Raw genomic sequence first — 18,299 nt, forward strand, 5'->3', positions numbered from 1 at the left:
TCTTCAGCCTGCATTTAGAACATGGCAAACATAAGGTGAGTTAGCCAAGAATATTATTTCTGTTACTTGTCAATTTTTAATTGAATATTCCATCATTCAAGTAGTACTTTGTTGGTTTAACTGCTTTTTAAAGTGTTTTTGATTGACATGTGACAAATATCCATATTATTGACTAGTATCATCCACAGGCAGGATGTGTGCACAAGCAGGATGTGATCTGAGCAGTGGCAGTGTGTAAAAATGGAATATTTTATAATGCAATTAAGTAGTAACCTTTTGCAACTTTGTATATATTACCTTTATTGTATGCATCTTATCCAGTCTTATTGGCAGATAGGATTTTTAAAAGTAATTTATTGTTTAAAAATGATCAATTTTGGTGTGTGGGCATATTTTTTTTTACAGCTAGGAGATAATTATCTATTCCATCCTTTATCTTCAGATAATAATTTCTTTTCCTGCAAAACTCAGGTACAAAGCATATTACTTCCAGTAATGTTGCATAAGTAGAGAATAGCTATATATTGTTAGTTTAAAATGCTTTACTTCATCACAAACCGCTTTGTTTTGCAAAGAGTATTTGTTAGATTTGATGGAAGTCAAGTTTGAAAGGGATTATTTTTTGGAAATAATGTAAAATTTAATAATATAAAATTTTAAGTTATCAGCATTTTCTTGTATTTTTCACGTATGGTATTAAATCATTATTGCTACTCATGTTCAATTAGCTACGATAGTAATATGTTTTATATGTAAATAAATACTGCTTCAAAATGCTTTGTTTCTTATTTATCCTGGAAGTTGAGTGCCAGGGACTTATATTTTATTTAAAAAAATTAACTGTTAAAATATCAGTAGTTGCTATTGCTCTTGAGATGCTGCAAAGAGGTATTTCGTTTAATATTATCTATTTAATTTTGATGGAATGACAAATGAGAAGGAAGCTTCTTTGTAATTGAGATGCCCAACAATAGTTCTTATAATTGGTTTTAGTCATGGCTTTTAGTGTATAAAAGGGGTTAGATATTGATCTCAGTAAAATAAAACTTTCAATGGGGATCATTAAATCATTTATTCTGTGCTGGCATCGTTGTAAGTTATTACTTAACTTGTCATTGTTAAAGCCAAAATTTCCTTTGAAATCATTTACTGCTCTATGGGATTTTTAACTGTGCTAATTAATATGATTATTGGTTACTTCTTAGTAATTAAATATCTAGGACGACTTTTGGGATCTCATGCCTTTATCCATTAATCTGTCATTTACAGTAATAATATCCAAGATGTCAGTATCAATTCAACCTTTATAGACTCACTATTATTAATTTATGCTGTAGTTAGTGCAGTCCTTAGGATGTGCAGTAAAAAGTATTCTAACTCCTGCGGTCCAAAATTGCATACTGGATCTGTAGGCACCCATTTGTTTTCAGGATTGTAGGATGATTCATTGTTCCTTAATTTTTGGTGGTTTGTTTCTACGTTGTCAAATTCAGTATTTCTAGTAATCAATAGAATATTAAGAACTAGAATGGAACGAGTGTTTCGCTTTTATAACAGTGGCAGATGATTTGCTGTTTTCTGAACTTGTTGTGTTTGTCGTGCACTTCTCCACCTTAACACACTGGGGCAAAAAGAGCCTGTTAGAAGTGGCAGTCCGATGTCAAAATTAAAAGCAAAGAAACAGTGATTTTTATCAGTTACCACGTCTGAGCAGTATAACTTCTAGAATTGCACAGATAGCTGTGCAGCAGTTAGCTGCAACGTTAGATAGTATCTAATGTTACAGCATTAGATAACTGCTTGTACATAGATAGAAATCGAAATGAAATGTGTCAAGAATTTATTTTAAAAGGAGACATTTTAAGAAGTTGATTGTTGTACTTATAAATAGGCTTTCTTTAAACTGCCAGTAAGTGTAATTTCTAAATGAAGTGAAATACTTTTTGAGGCTTAGTTTAAAAGGTCTGAGGTTGATATGTTTGCCTTATACAGAAGTCAATGATTTCCCTAATGTTTTAAAGTAAAACAGCATTCCAGAGTATTTGAGAGTTCTGTTTGGGTCTTTAGTTGTAAAGTAAAACCGTTATAAAAGTTAGTAGATATCCAAGCTTAATATTTCTTTTGAATGCATCTTTGGGCTACTGTTATCTATCATTGCATAGTAATACTTGAAAATCTTGTACTTGTGTAAAATTTATTTTTTTCTTTATTTAAAAAATTAATTGTATCTTACATTTAAAGATATATTATCAAGATTGATTACTCCCTAGTTGTATTTTTTTCAGGGTGTGTGCATCTAATGGAAAGTGAAAGTTTATTTAGTTGTAAGGTTTTTTTTGCTTTCTAAAATATGTTAATATTTTTAGAGTTTATAACTGCCCAATCGTATAATTGCCAACCCTTATGCATTCTTGCATATAGATTTCAAAGCATCAGAGAGCAAATGGATGTTTCAGGAAGGGAGCAGGTTTTAGCTTCAAGTTGAGGAATTGCTCCCAGAGGTGAAGTGTTCTCATCACCGGTGCAGACACAGACCAGTTTAGAGGAAGTAATTTGCGGGAATGTATTTCCACATGGAGGACATGGCAGTGGAAAGAAAATGCTGAGGAAGTGGGGTAAGAGAAGGATTCTTTTGTTGTTGTGTACCTACTACTTGCCACTTGATTTTCCTCAGTTATAGGATAATTTGGATATAGTTTTGGATGATCTTGGGTTTAATGAACAAGTGTACTGAACTTGATGTCTTTCACACATTTCACTTTTCGTTAGTTGATTCCAGTGCAATAATCGGTTCATATGTAGCCCATTTAAGTGTTATGTGTTTTTGAAGCTTGTGGCATGGCAATTCTTCAACTCCCTGTTGGGCCAGTTCCCAAGTCAGGACAAGGGAGAGTGTGACAGGGATTTTTCTCCGGGTGGCCTAAAGCTGCTCTGAGCATCTAGGGGCAACTTGTGGTGGACTCGAAGTTCGAGAACATCAGATGTTCTGTATTGTGCTGTAAGAGGGAAGAGGAGATACGGGGATCCAGTGCTGGCATGCAGGGAGGCAGGCTCTATCTGAAGGAGAAGGACAGTCTCAGCTTTGCGATACAAATGGGTGAACTCCCAACAAGCTCCAGCCTGTGGTGGAGAAAGACTGACTCTGGATATCTTCTCTGCAAAGCAGAAGTAGCTGCCTCTTGTCACTCCCCCTCCTACTTGCTTTTCAAACCCTGAGTGTGCCCTCTGTAAGAAAGAGGCTGAGCACCAGAGACCTGAGCATCTTAAACTATAAAATATATCTGCATGTGAGGTGAAATGCATAGAGTGATCTTTTCTGCACTTGCATACTGCCAATATTTACTACAGGCAAGATCTAGATCTTACTGAAACAACTGCGAGCAGAGTTTTTTTCCAACCTGGAATTTTATTTATCAGCCAGAATTGAAATCCTTGCACAAATAGAGAGCAAGCTTTATAAAATCTTTAGTCATGAATGTTCTGTGGTTTTTTTTTGTTTTTTTTTTTTTTTTTTTGCTGATGGGCATTTTATAGTGAAATAATAGTTCAAAATTAAGGTCCTTAATTAATAAGTGAAGAACTGACCCAGCGCCAGCAACAACTGAATCACTAATATCTTAGGCCATCTGTTGTAGAATTGTCAGATAATTCAGAATCTGACATTTCACTCCCTTTATACAGATAATTTTCATCTAGATCTTGACACAGAGAAGCTCACAATCTCAATCCAGATATGCATCACTGTCAGATGAAACAAAAGCACATGATGTACTTTTGGTCTATTTTTAGACTTGTTTTTTTGGAGGACAGATTTTTATTTGTTTTTGAACTGTAATATAATTGCAAATATACTTGTCTTGGAGTGTTGAACTCCTGATGTTATTTATTCAAGCAAAAGACATTTACATTTTCAAATCTAATTATGTATAAGGAATGCTGCTCTTCAATTATATTGCAGATATTCAGGAAAAGGTTGCAGAGTCCTCATCTTTTATGGGCAGTCTTTGAAGTACTTCCGGACAAATAATATCAGCAGTCAGTGGAAGGTTAACATTCACCTATCCTTGATAGAAATTAATGCCACAGTTCCCATGTTTTTCCGTATATGCAGATTTTATAACTACTAAATATAGTTTTACCTGGTTTAAAATTCCTTTATGTACAATAAATTAAAACAGAAAGATCATAGTGTTTATCATGAGACCAAGAGAAGCACTGTGCATTCTTGGTTCTTACATATGAAAATCCTATTGCCGTTTTGTAGTACACTGTTTGCTTTTGGTTTCAGTGTATTTGTTTTAAGAGGGTTTTAAAAAGAAAGACTTCTGCTGGCTACTTGCTTTGTTTGTTGTCTCAGTGAAAAATAATAACTGATCAAAATACAGATGAAGTTGTGATCACATGAATAAAAAGTGGCAGAGGTATGTGAGCGGTTATACTGAAAATGCATAGGAAATGAAGCTTAACAATATCAAAGGTGAGAAATGTGTTATTTTATGAAATTAATATTTCATAACATTTTGTAGACAATGTGCTACAATAGCGCTCCACAGTTTTGCAAACTGAGTCCTTTAGAAGTAGTAAAACAATACATCATTTATTCCTCACTTTTGGGGAGGCACAGGTTGAAGTGCATCATTTTTCAGCAGCTCCACTAACTGAAAAACAAAATTGTAGCTCCATGTATTTGTAAACCATTTTTTTGTTGTTGCTGACAGTTAAGGATACTTTGTTACTGACCTCTTAATTGCAGCAAATAAGATGGTGATAAAGTTAGACAATCTGTCTAATGTTCCTTTATGAAACACGTGTTAAAATGTACTAGGTGTCTCTGATAAAAGATGAAAAGAAAATTCAAATTTCGGTGGTATTGCTATTCTTGACATTGTAGAATTTATTGACAGTTGTTTCACTTCTTGCTTCTAACAGAGCATTTCAGTGAAAGGCTTTGAGGTTTAAGCCTCTTTTCTGATGTTTTTATACTTCAAGTTATTTTTTTGAGTCATGAGATCTCTTACAGGACTTTTTTGGCATCGCTGCTTTTCTAACAGTACTCCAGATGTGGCTTAGGAAAGTTGCCGCAACCACTCTCAGCCATGGATTCCTGTTACAGTGCTCTTTGTGCTTGGTTTGGTGGCTGTTGACCTCTTATTTGAGTTGCTTATATTATTTTGGCCCAAATGACAGTTCATGCAAGTTAGGGTTAGACAAGTTGGAGCTCTCTGTAAAGGGATGGCAGATACTCTTCCCCACATAGAATGAATCAGCAACTCATGCAAAGTAGAGTATATTTTCAGTTAGAGAGTAATTTTTTATTTCTTCCTGTAGAGCATTACAATTAATTACGAAGTGAGGGGGAAAATAATTTGGTTCTTAGTAAAAGTGTAATACTAGCATCTCGCATTGTTTGTTTTAGAAGGAGCTTTGGGATTGTCTCCTGAAATTTGTTTTGAATGTAGTATTTAGAAGAGCTGCTTTTGTTTTTTTGTATCCTTTGTTTTCTGAAGTCAGGACAATGTTGTCTCGCTATTTAGGTTCTAATATTAAGCTGTGAAACAGTACTAAGTATTTTAGTGGAGATGCTAATGCTGTGAAAAGAAAGAAGAGTCAGTCAGTAACCAGTTTTGAATTACTTCCATACAGGCTTCCATATTTAAAAGGAGAACCAGAGTTTCACTCAGTCCTTATGTCTCCTTACAGAGAATAGATTTGATAATCCAGTCAGTCTGCTGGGTTTAGGACTTTTGTTTTCTAAGCAATGTGGCTAAAAACCATGAAGGAGCAAGGAAGAGTAAGCAATAGCCTGTGGAGAGTTCTAGAGACACCTTGAGGAGGTGAGGGAGTAGTGATGAGATGAGAGGACAGCAAGTATTGTGAAGCTCCAAAAATAAGGAAAATGTGAAATACTGGGGTTTCCAAGCTATGAAAGCAGATTCCAAGAGCAGTTTTTTGCACAGTGATCCCTGCAGATCTTGTGATGACCGCTCCTTATGAGTAGTGTTGTTGGAGTAGTTGGTCTGCAGAAGAGTTACGAACAACTTGGATTACTGATAATGGGAAGTAGCACAGTGAGTCTTTCGTGGAGTAAATCTGTGGTTTTCCTCCTGGGTACAGTGCTGCAAAGCTTTTATTTATTTATTTTTTTCCTTCAGGTACTCTAATTCCAAACTATCATTCATTTGACATTACTGGAAGAAGTCATAGTATACCAGAAATCAATGGGAAGTTCATCTAACATGTAAGTTTTATCTACACCTTTTAAAAAGTCAGCATTATGGCAGAGTGTGCCTTGGAAAGCAGCATAGGGTCGTAACTACTAAGGGACCTGCTGTAGCTGGTGGTGAGTGGATGTCTACTCCTGTTCTCACTGGCAGTGTGTCATTCTCATAGGCAAGAAATGTCACCCTTGCTTGACAGGAGATCAATACACTAAAGTAGTTCAAGAGTTTCTTGAAGAAGCATATTCAGTATATAGTGACACAGTATGCCACCACCACATCTCTTCTACAAAGAGTTTTACAAGGAATAATTGTTACTTCGATTACGGTCATCTGCCTGATAACTGGTTAAAAGATTTGAGGATGTGAACTAGCGGTTTGGGTGTTGGGTGTAATGTGCAGTGCTACTTCTCTTGTCTCTCATCCTTGGCTTTCATCCAGAATTGAGGAAACACATTTTTTGAGACATGCCAACTACTTTGTCCATGTCTAGCTTTCAGTTTTTTTACCTATTTATTCAAGTCTCTATTCAGTTTTTGAAGAAATACTGCATTCAGGGCTTTGGCCTTCAAGATGTAAAATGTTATAAACTTGAGATAGTTTAAAACTTTTAGATAAGAACTGCTCTCTTCAGTAACAGAATAATTCTAATTAATCAAGGAGAGCTAACCTTCAAGTTAATATGGGCTAGAAATTTTATTTCCTGGTGTAGCGTAGGACTGACATGAATTTTCTTTAAAGACTCTTATGGTTTTATCACTTTCCAGACCAGCTGCCAAGTGTATTTCTTGGTTGATCTTTCTTCTGTAACAAGATACAAAACAGCAACTATGTGCAAATAAGGAAACTAAAAATAGCAGGCTGCGTGTACAAATCTCTTCCCAGATATGAAACCAAATAAGCTGAAAACGTATAGTTATATATGTTATATTGTAATAGGATATGGAGGTACTATGTTGAACATAGTTGCACTGAAACCTTTTTGGAATAAAACAAACTATCTTGTGCATTTGGGCAAACTTACTATGACAGCTTTTTGGTACATGCAGTGTAGGGATCTTGGACCCTAACATGAACATGAAGAAGCTTTCTAAGGTTTATAACACCTACCTAATGATTACAGTGTATGAAAACATAATTGCTTGTTTGTCCCTTTCTGCAAATTTCAAAATTGTTTTACTGTAAAGTAGCTTTGCATTGAAGTACATCTCAAAAACCAAGCAATCTGCTCTTCTGTGACATGAGAGAGCTCTTGAATGGGACTTCTGAGTGTAGAGAAAGAACGCTATTCCCAAGTTTATAAGGTCCTTTCTCTTGAGAGAGACTACATCTGTGTGTGAACAGAAGAGGGAAAATCCAGTTTAAATCTATATTCCCCATATCTCTCTGAAAAGCAAAATTTGCAGAAATTGAGTGAAGGAGCCTGCAGTGACTCTGGTTCTCTCCTCTACCTACTCACTACTGAAAAATTGAAAGAGCAAATGAGCTTATATGCTGAATATAGACAAAACGTAATAAATTTGGAAAATAAGTAGTGTATGCTAGTGTTGGTTATATCATATACAGTTGTCAGTCAGTCTCAGATGCATAAGACTATCTAAGTGTACTTTTAAATCTTTGTTTCCCCACACTCAAATGCAGTAAAAGATACTATATCCCAGCCACTAGCACTCATCTTCTACATAAGCAATTCCTGTAATTGCGATGGAGATTGCCTATAGAATTTAGCAAGGTGTAAAAATGCTCTATATTACTGTGGTTGAGTTGGGATAGTACTTGGCTGGAATTTTCTTAATGAAATGTCATGTCAGGAGATAGGGAATGACACCCAAGTGTAGGGAAAAGAATTACCAGTTGAACAATTTCTCTAGTTGAGTATGGAAGTTGTGATTGTGGGAAGATGGTCAGTGATGCCTTTGAGGCTAGACAGCTGTCTCCAGGAGCCCAGTGGTGAGGCAACCACTTTGGGAAATAATCTGGTAATTACACTTTTAGGTATTTTTGTAGGGTTCAGTAGTATTTTCTGGTTTGCCAAGTAGGTGTTCTAATAGCTTCTTTTTTATAGCTACAATTCACAGTACTTGCAAGCTGATTTTGATCTGTGAAATGTAACACCATGTTGTGAATGTGCATCGGTGGATTCCCCATCATTGGATTATGGTAAAAATGTATTTTTATGATCTTGAGCCATAAAAATAAGGGCTTATGTTTTATCAAATTATTACACTACATTTTGGAAGATGTTTTATTTGGTACTAAAGTAATTTGGTTAAAACACAGGCTAGTTGAAAAAAGTTATATACAGTATTAAGAAATACTGGACAATACATCAAAAAAACCATAAGCTTTTTTTTTTTTAATGGCGTGCTAACAAGGGGTATTCTTGGCCTTATTTTGAACATTTTTATCAACAGGATGAAAACCCTTCTCTTGTGGTTTAGGCCTCGTTGGCAGCCAACCACAAAGCAGCAGGTCTCTCTCCCTTCCCCTCCGGCAATGAGAAGGGACAGAGAGCCAGGCTTGGGGTTCGAGATAGGACTGGGATGGGGAAAAATTTCCCCTTTATGATCACGAGCAAAAGGCAGACTCGTTAGGGGAAGAAAAAAAGAACATACATTTATTACAGACACTAACAACACATAACAGAGTAGGACAGTGAGAAGCATTGCCACATCTCGAGAACACCTTCCCCCCACCCCTCCCTTCTTCCCGGGCTCAGCTCTGCTCCCGATATCTCTACCTCCTCCCCTAGTGGCACAGGGGCAGGGAATGGGGGGTGCAGTCAGCGCTGCCACTTTCTTCATCTTAGGTGAGGGGAGTGTCCGGAACTTGTTCCTCCTGCTCCATCGTGGTCCCCCTCTCACAGGAGACAGTCCTCCACAAACTTTCTCCGACATGAATTCCTCCCCTGGGCCGCAGCGTTCCCCACACTGCTCTGTCATGGGTCACTAACTTCCTCCGACTGGATTCTCTCCCACGGCTGCAGCCCTTCCCGAGCTGCTCCGGCGTGGGACTCCCCCGCATGCTGCAATCCTCCCAGCGCTGAATTACAGCAGCGGGGCTACCTTTTCCCACGATACCCCAGCCTTCTTTGGGCACAGAACCTTGATTATATCAAGCAGGAGCCACAGGCCATAAATCAATGTCTGCTCCACCGTAGATCTCCATGGGTGGCAGGGGGGGCCGCCCTGCCGTCTCACCACAGGATACAGGAGGGTCTTTGCTCCGGCACACCTCCCCCCTCCTTTCTTCCTCCGTTCCTCCACTGACCTTGGTGTTCACGCAGCTGCAGCAACTCTTCCTCACAAGTCCCACTGCACGTCAGCACGTCCCTTCTTAAATATGTTATTGCAGAGGCGCAGATGATTGGCTCAATTTCCCAAACAGAAGTGGAGCTGATGTGGAGCTGGGGGTGCTTCGAGAAGCTTCTCACAGGGGGCTGCCCCGATAGCCCCCTCCCCTGCCACCAAAAAACTCCACCACTCACTCAACCCAGGATACCTTCACTGATAAATACAGTAACAGCTTCTGATATGAATAAAAAAAAAAAAATATCTGAGGTGGAAGTTCTGCAAAGCAATCAAGTTTGCTTTGAAAAGCTGTGCTGTATCAAATATTGTGTTCAAATTTTAGGTCCTAAATACAGAATGAGAGACTGTCAGCTTACTGACAGGGCAGAGAACCTCATCCTAAAAAGAAGTGGCTTTGCACTGGTGATGAATAAACTGCTGAACCAAGTGGAAAGTCTTTTCATCTTAGAGCTGGTCCCAGAATGTATGAGAGGAGAGTGGTAAAGGTTCTTTTGCATGGGACACTGATGTAACTGCTCCTGCAAGGCTTTGTCTTCTTCTAGCACTCACAGACCAGTGCTTTAGTGACTTGCTGTTGGATTCAAGGATGCAAAGGCTTGACACAATTTAGGATCGGAAACATGACTTTCTAGGAGAGTATCAAAGAGCTCGGTGTCTTCTGCAAGTAGATTAAGGGATGGCTTGGTGATACCTAAGAGGTATCTTCACAAAGAACATCAGGGAGCTCTTCGTCTGTCAGGCACAGCTGTAAGACTGGAAGTTTAAGCTAAACTGATAATTAAGCAAAACTAGACAATAATAAAGGACACTTGTTGCTGGAAGAGCTTACCATGTACTATGGTAGAGTCTATGGTACTGGCAGCTTTTTAATTATGATTTTCTAGGTGTCTCTTATGATCTATATTGGAGAGGTTCAGTTTGATGCTTGTAGCAGTATCTTTTAGGCACAATAGTACTAACTCTTTTCAGTTCTATTTTGTGTTAGGATGGTTTTTGTGCATCCTTGTGAGCTGTGGACCTCTCTTCCTGCATGACTGAATCAGCCCATTTTGTAGTATATATGCATTTCCTAAGAAAGTAAGGTGTGCCCATGTGTAGGAAGGGACTGTAGGTCCATCTGTCCTGTGTTCTGTTGTCAAGAGTGGCCACTACTGGATGCTTAAGGAGAGCACTGTGTTTGTTCTTGTGCTCTTAATGAAGCATCTCCTTTCATGGCAACTGTTGGGTGCTGAGCTCCGCAGATACTAGGTCAGTGTAACGTAGTGCAGCGATTTCTCTGTATGAGAAGAAAGCAAGCATGCACTGACATTTTTCTTGCCTTTGGTATTTACCAGCTTACAGATTGCTGGCTTGGGTTAGCGTTGTGTCCATTACTATCAGTGACCACTGATGGGTTTTTCATAAACTTCTGTAATTTCTTTTAAGAACTGCTTAAAGTTTTGGCATCCATGATACCTGTGACACCAGATTTTACAATTTAATTACACACTCTGTGGCAAAGCTTCCTGTTGCTTTTAATATGCTGGCTTACTGTTTCAGTGTGTGCTCCATAGACATTGAATTGAGACATGGTGCATATTTTATATGCATTTGTTGTATTCCCCACAGTCGTTTATTCTTCAGGCTGGGGAGTACCAGCATATTTCTTTTTCTCCTTTTTCAGTAAGCAATTCTATGCCTTCAGCTGTACTTACTGCCTGTCCTAGCACTTTTTCTAGTTCTCCATCTTTTTTGAGGTAGATATATCTTAGGTTTAGGTTAGTACCATGATAATGTTTGGGGTTTTAGTCCTTTTCTGAATAGTATCTAACATTCTTTGGCATCTAATTCAGTAATAGCTTTACTTCTGTGATTAATTTATTGATCTTGAAGCTCCCTGTACAGTTTCTCTTAGACTGTACTGACATCTAATGGTAAGGCAAAGTGGCCTAACCACACTTAATGGCAAGATAAATTGTCCGACAGGCAAATATAATTATGTATTTTCTTCTGAATTCAGTATTAATTTTTCTAAGACAAGATGGAATAGCTTCCATTTTTGCAAATAAAGTCTGACCTAATATTTTTTCTTCTGGCAATTAATCTCTTTTTGTTCTGTACTTTGGGCCACACTTATTTTTAAATGTAGCTTAAATCTTTGCAAGAGCATTTTTGAGTACTGTGAAAGTGTTGTGATGGTTTTATACTGCAGAAGTTTTTAGTGTAAGTCACAGTATCTCCAATAAAGGATAACAGTCTGAAGTAAAATGTAAGAACAAGTACTGTCCTGCAGAACTTTGGCATAGGACGTTCCAGTGTTGTTGCAGCAGTCCTACTATTGCTGTGTTTTGAAGAAACATGCAAACAAAAGTCTTTCTCATCTTTTGCTCATCCTTGTATTTGAGGTTCTTTTATATTTTTAATTCAGCATTTTTCAAACTCCTAGTGATAAGTATTATTCAATAATACTTTTGAACTTTGGAAAGAAATAAGAAACTTGAGTTCAAATGTTAAAGTTATATTCTGTGTTTAGGTGTAGTACACTCTATCTTCAGCAAGATATAAGTATCATCTACCTTCCATCATGAACCACCATTCCTCTGATGCAAAATTTTTGTTTTCTGCAGAACCAATACTGCTTCTACTGACACTAGAAATGTTCAACTACAAATTGTAGAGCGTTTTCAATTAGAGTGTTTTTCTCTTACGTCATCAACTTTGTTTTTCCCTTTCTCAGGGTTAGAGCCCATCTCTTGCCATAGTCTCAGAAAGTTGACTTGTTTACTATGTAAATGCATCTTTGTTTTTATTTGAACATTAAGCTAATTTCTCTGACTTAACATTTTTACATGTCATTTTACTTCCTGTTGCTTATCAGCTTGATAGTATCCTCTCTTTTGCCAAACACAAGATGCTATGTTTTGTACTACAGAAATATTTTGTAATTTAGATAAATTTTCATTTCTCAGTAATAGCTTTCTCGTAGTTTAACTTGTCTTCAGTATGTCGTAGCCTGTTCTTTTCCCCAAAAATGGGAGGACTTGAAATTTAACTTCTAAGGAACATCAATAATTGTTGTAGAGTAAGTACTTCTTATTTGTGGGTTGTGCCTTGAGCGAGGTTTGCAAAAAAAGCTTTCTACTTTGTGCTTTGAGAAGAGTGAAGTCCATGAAAAGGATTTCAGAATTCCAGAGCTTATGGTTAAAATTTATACTCTGGTGCTCTGCTTTTAGTTGTGCAAGCTGCGGGGGACCAGTTGCAGCACAGAATATCGCGGATGGTAGGAATATCTGCCATCTAGCCATGAAGCTGGTTTGCATCAAAAAAAACCCCAAACTGTTTTGTTTATCACCTGGTCAGGTAAGGACATGTGAGATAAGATATTCGCATTGTTGGTCATACAGTTGCAAGAATAGTCATTGCAGAAGGTGTTCTTCTGCATGGTGAGCGGCCCCAGTTGCCCTCAGCATACCATTCAGCTCACCGATGACTGTGACTGTTTTACAGTAAAATTTTAGGTGTGGTTGATGTGGATGTAAAGAAGAAATTTTGTTATGATGAGGGTGGTGAGACACTGGAACAGTAACCTAAAAAAGTTGTAGATACTCCATCATTAGAAGTGTTCAAAGTCAGGTTGGATGGAGCTTTGACCGACCTGATCTAGTAAAAGGTGGTCCCTGCCTATGGCACAAGAGTTGGACTAGATGATCTGTTTATTCTCTGAAACGAACAGTTACTGCAAAATGTATAATTATTTAGGATATTTATAGGTAATATTTAGGTATTTATAACAAGTAAGAATTTCCGTTTCAGGGGTTGTGAGGTGTCATAGAAGATACAGATTTTATCAGTTTGGGTGGGAGGGAAAGAGAGGCAAAGAATTAGTCTGGGTTGTCTTGGAAATTTATTTAATTTTTGAAGTAATCAAAAAACAATGTAAATGGAATATGGCATATAAACTTAACAAGTCTTATATTATACTATTTGAAAGTCAATAGAAGAAAGAAAAAATATTCCAGTAACTCAATATAGTTTTAGACCAAGTAGCATATATTAGAATTGTTAAATGAAATTAAGGTTGAGATTCCCAAGGGTAACATGGAACTTGATGACCTTATTCTCAATGTGTTAATGATCTGTCAGTCTGTTCTGTGAATTTCATTTCTGTTTTGGATTTCTTATGCTTCATCTGATTTGAGATAGCCTACAAATACTTTAATGCAACAGAAGCTGGCAGTGAAGCAAATGTAGAATTGGTCTTTTGCCGTTCCTAGATGTACAGGTAAACGTCTGTGTTCAGGAGAGTTTGTACTCTAAATCCTTCTGTGAGTGTGCTAACTGATCAGAGGCGATGCATGATAGATACACTTCACAATTTTTCTGGTATGCTTTCCACACCTGTTCAAATTTGGTGGAAACATGATCTGGTCTACGCAAAATTGTCCTGTTAGACTGATGCAAAGGAAGTGGTGCTTCACTGCATGCTGCAAACGTGTGGGTTTGAGTGGAGTTCTTCCCTCATGTGGAGCTTGTTTCAACCTACATGTATGTGTGTAATGAGCCTATTGCTTTGCTGCCTTAAAAATTTTTCATTTCTTAGTTTTCTTTTTCCTTTTTTCCTCTGGAAAGAAGATTGTGGGTTTTGAATGTGCCTTTCTTCAAATGTTCTCACTCATAGCTTATGTTTATCCTTCGCTTCATTACTAGTATTACCAGTTTTGAAAACTGGAATCAAAATTGACTGACTTACCATTCCAGTTTTAGCCTGTAGGATTTGCTCACTGTCCTATAAAATGTTGGAGGTTTCCTTTTGCTTTTATCTTGAAGTCTCAGAAAGAGTAAAGCTTTTTCCTTCTCAAGAAAGACGTAAATTCTCTGGACAGCAATATCTAGAGCTGTATTATCTTTAAAAATACTTTCACACACATTCATTCATATGGAATCATCTGCTTATCTGAAAGAAAAAACTCCAATATTGTTTTCAGCAGTGTATATTTTAATCTAAAATGTGTACTGTTCAGAAGGGTTCTGTACATTGGTGGTATCTCATCAGATGGCTTTGTAACTAATACTTATGATAAGCAGTGTACATTCTTAAATCACTTGGATTCTCATTTTGTCTTGAAATATTGAACTATAGAAGTCTGATCTTAAATACTATTTAGTATTTTGTGGTCTGATTTTTAATTCATTAGGCAGTGTCCTTGTATTTTTAGTGAATTTCTCAAATACGATTATTCATGTTGTGGTTTAGTAATTGCAGTAACTAATACTCCCATAATTATAAGGCTTTTGTTTTGCTGGGAAATGCTTCCCATATCATCATCTTGTCTTTGTGTTAAAGCATGAAGTATAATAAAAGTGTATGAGGGTTAAATTTAGAACTGTGTTAACATGTTAATTTAATTATTTGTGCAAAATTTTTTTTTTTTTTCTTTTTAAACTTGTGACAAATTACTATGAATAAAAATAATTTTAAAACAATATGTAAAAGAAAAAAAATACTTGATTTATATAGTACGCTTTGAAGCTACTGTAGACAGATAGAAAACATCTGGAGACACTTTCAGTGGTAGGTCAGTAGTTACAGATGGTCTGTTTTTTACAGCTGTCATCCAGCTTTGTACATAGAATGACTACAGTGGAAAAATCTTTTGCTGAATGAATAAACAAAGCAGGACAAGGACGCCAGCAGGCATATATGTTTCTACAAGATGGGAAATTAAATAAGCTATAAAAATTTAAACCAAGACTAGTATTTAAAATGTTCATTATATTCTGGTTTCTGTTTCTTATCCTCTAGATCTTTCTAAGTGACTATTGAAGGAAGTAGACTATAAACCAGAAGTGATAAACTAGCCTTTAATTTATTTGCTTAGGACTGATCCTCTACACAAGTTTGGGGTGTTGGCTTAAGGAAACGCAGGTGGCTATATAGCTAGATTTTAATGCTTTCAAATGCATGCTAGATTTGATGTAATGCTTATGCAGTCTTATAATAGAGCCCCATTCAATATTGAGAATGTTGTATTTTGTAAGAATAATCAATGTTGGGCCATGTAATAGAAGAATTCTAAAATGGCAACATTAGTTTTTTTTTTTTTTTCAAAGAAAAAACTGGGTTTCTGCATTCTTCTGCTTTTTTTTCTTCTCCCATTCATGATGAGATGTTCATCTGGAATCAGACATTATGCGAAACAGAAAAGTCTTGAATTTGAGGATGAAGAAAAAGAGGTGCGCAGGGAAAGTGAAAAGGAGAATGAGACTACATAAAGTGTTAAAAGCGTGATGAATATTGCACATTAACTAAATTTTTAAATGAAAAATAAACACAAAGAAAGGAGCTTCGTTAAAAGTCCAAATACACCAAGCAGGGTAGTGCTGGCAAAGATACTGGTTTAATGCAAATGTGCAGTTCTTGATATTGAAATTATTTTTCTTTATAATTTCACTCTGAGTGCATGAATTTTCCTGATATGTTGATGAAATGTGCCTGTGTTTGGTTTTAGAAAAGTTTAGCCTCTAGAAAGAAGCAAGTAGATTTCAAGGTTCAGTCACTTGTAAGGCCATTTTAATGCTATCCACTGATGTTGAAAGCTGTTGGGCAGGAATAAAAAGAAACAGCAAAGTGGAATGTTTGGCTTGTTTTAATGTGCGCTGTGTTGGTAATACAGCATTTGCCGAGTTTATTTCTCAAAGTGTACTAAGATATTTAAAGGTGGATGAAAGTGGTGCTGTGATTATGCTTTTTTAAGACAATCTGTATACTTAGTTTTACCCCGTCCACTTGCTTGTGTGCATTTTATAATCTACTGCTATGATTAGGTTCTTGTTGAGGGATTTTTCTTTTCTGTCTCCCCATCCCCCTTCTTGCTTCTCAGTGGTTTGGCTTCAAAATGCAGACTGCTTGTTGCAATACCCTTATGCTGTCTTGCCCAGCTACACGGTATCTGAGAAGTGCTGAGTTGTATTTGCTGCCAAAGAGCTTGCCTAGTCATGCACAAACCTGCCTTAAATGCCATTTGGTTGATATAGGTGTTGTTGTTCTGTGTTGTCACTGTGATGCATTTCCTTGGGTCTGTGCCCCTTGAATTGTTTCCATCAACTTCCAAGTATCACACTTCAGTTTATCAACGAAAGCTTAAAAGTTAAGAGTGAGAAGAGTATTTTCTCTTGCTACGAGCGTTATGACGCAGAAGTGCGGCTTTCCAGTTACATTTCAGGTGGGCACATTTCTGTCATTTTATGGGAAACATGTGCCTGTGCCTGCCCAAGATACCTTTTTCAGCTGGCGGTGTGCTCAGTGAAAGGGTGAAAAAGTGTTTGAGAGTCAAAAAGCAGAAAGCAGCAGCTGTCTTGGAGCATTTCTTAAACTGGCTTGTTTGAACTGTGCTGTGTGCTTTGTGTTTCTACTTCTTCAGAAGGCAGTTTCTTGTGAAATACCAGTTTATCTAATAAAATTTAAGAACTTTATGTGTTTTCTTAATTGTTTAAGTTAGATATAGATCATCTTTCTGTAAAGAGGTGGAAAAAAACCCCTGTATTTTAAAGTTTAAGAAGTTTATCTTTCTGTTCACAGGTGAAAATACGTTTATAAAAGACTGTAAGCATTTCTGACTGTGGCTGGCTTGAGAAGACCATCACCAAGCTGTGTGGAGACGTTTTTTGAGCTTCCACTCTTATGTCTCTAATGGACAAACACAAAGTGAAGCGGCAACGTCTGGATCGCATATTTGAAGGTTAGACATTTCAATTTCTAACGTTAACTGCGTCTATTAATTTCATGGATTACTGATACTTCTTGAGGCTGAAACTCTGTTCATTTGGTCATTCAGGGTATTTTTAATTGAGTTGTGGTTCCTGTTGGGATTAGATTAACTGTGCACAAAAGCTGGTTTTGGATGAAAACAGATCTACACCTAGAAAAGCAACTAGTGTGTAAACTCTGTACTATTCTACAGTTGTTTGCTTTGAACTTAGTATTTTGCACTATTCTACCCAAAGATGAAAGATTTCAGTTTTATATAAAATGTCAAAAAAGAATAAGATGACTACCTAATGCTTTTTAGGTTCTTTCTCTATAGGCTTACTTTATATAGGTTGATTTAAGTCTGTATCTGATTCTAGGAAGGAAGTAGAAAATGCAATGAAAACAAAACATAAAAAAATAAATCCCAGAAGACCCCCAAACTTTGACTACTAATAAAAATAGCTTGGATTCTAGTGAAAGGAGTGTAATCATTTGGGTCAGCCATTTTACCTTGAGTCAGAAATAATTGAGTTGTATATTCTTGGTATTCTTTGTTCATTTGCTTTTAGAGTTGGTGTTAAAGGAGGTCAAGGAATAAGGCATACTATTTTTAAGAGTATACACAAATGATTGGGCTGAATGAACTTTTATGTTAATATGTTAGCTTCTTCTTAAAAGGCAAGGGAACAGTTACTTTCTTTACTAATGTGTTCTGACATGACTAGAGAAACTGTACAGCCTTGTGGGCGCATGGTCTCTGCATCATGTCTTATACTGAAGCAGTGAACTGCAATTAGAACATTTGCTGCTCCATGCATTGATCTTGAGATTTTCCTAACTTCTGTGTTGGGGTAAGCAGTCCCTGGCAGCTAATTTCTGCCCTTTTTTCCCCTTTCTTTATGCCAGTATGAGTGTAAACGTGTAATGAGCTAGATTGAAAAGATGACTCATACTAAAAATAAACTTTTTTGTTAGTGTATTTTCCATTTTGGTAAATTCATCTGTCCCAGGTCGTGGTTCAGTTGACAAGCAGTTGCATTG

General features: G+C 36.9%; 1 protein-coding gene across 3 annotated transcripts in view; it reads left to right on the forward strand.

Moving 5' to 3' along the window:
* The window catches only part of CTBP1 (C-terminal binding protein 1), a 247,526-nt gene that overhangs the window by 38,563 nt on the left and 190,664 nt on the right, over positions 1–18,299 (forward strand). The window contains exons 1-2 of one of the 3 annotated variants that reach the window (XM_032987370.2): positions 6,159–6,238; positions 17,088–17,247. In XM_032987370.2, coding sequence (XP_032843261.1) covers positions 17,190–17,247 — 58 coding nt within the window. In that variant the 5' untranslated portion in view covers positions 6,159–6,238; positions 17,088–17,189. Of the gene's footprint in view, positions 1–6,158; positions 6,239–17,087; positions 17,248–18,299 lie in introns of those variants that run through there. The other 2 variants (XM_042808077.1, XM_032987369.2) reach the window with 2 other exon arrangements.

Source organism: Tyto alba, unplaced genomic scaffold (assembly GCF_018691265.1).
Source record: "Tyto alba isolate M040663 unplaced genomic scaffold, T.alba_DEE_v4.0 Super-Scaffold_6, whole genome shotgun sequence".
NCBI lineage: Eukaryota > Metazoa > Chordata > Aves > Strigiformes > Tytonidae > Tyto > Tyto alba.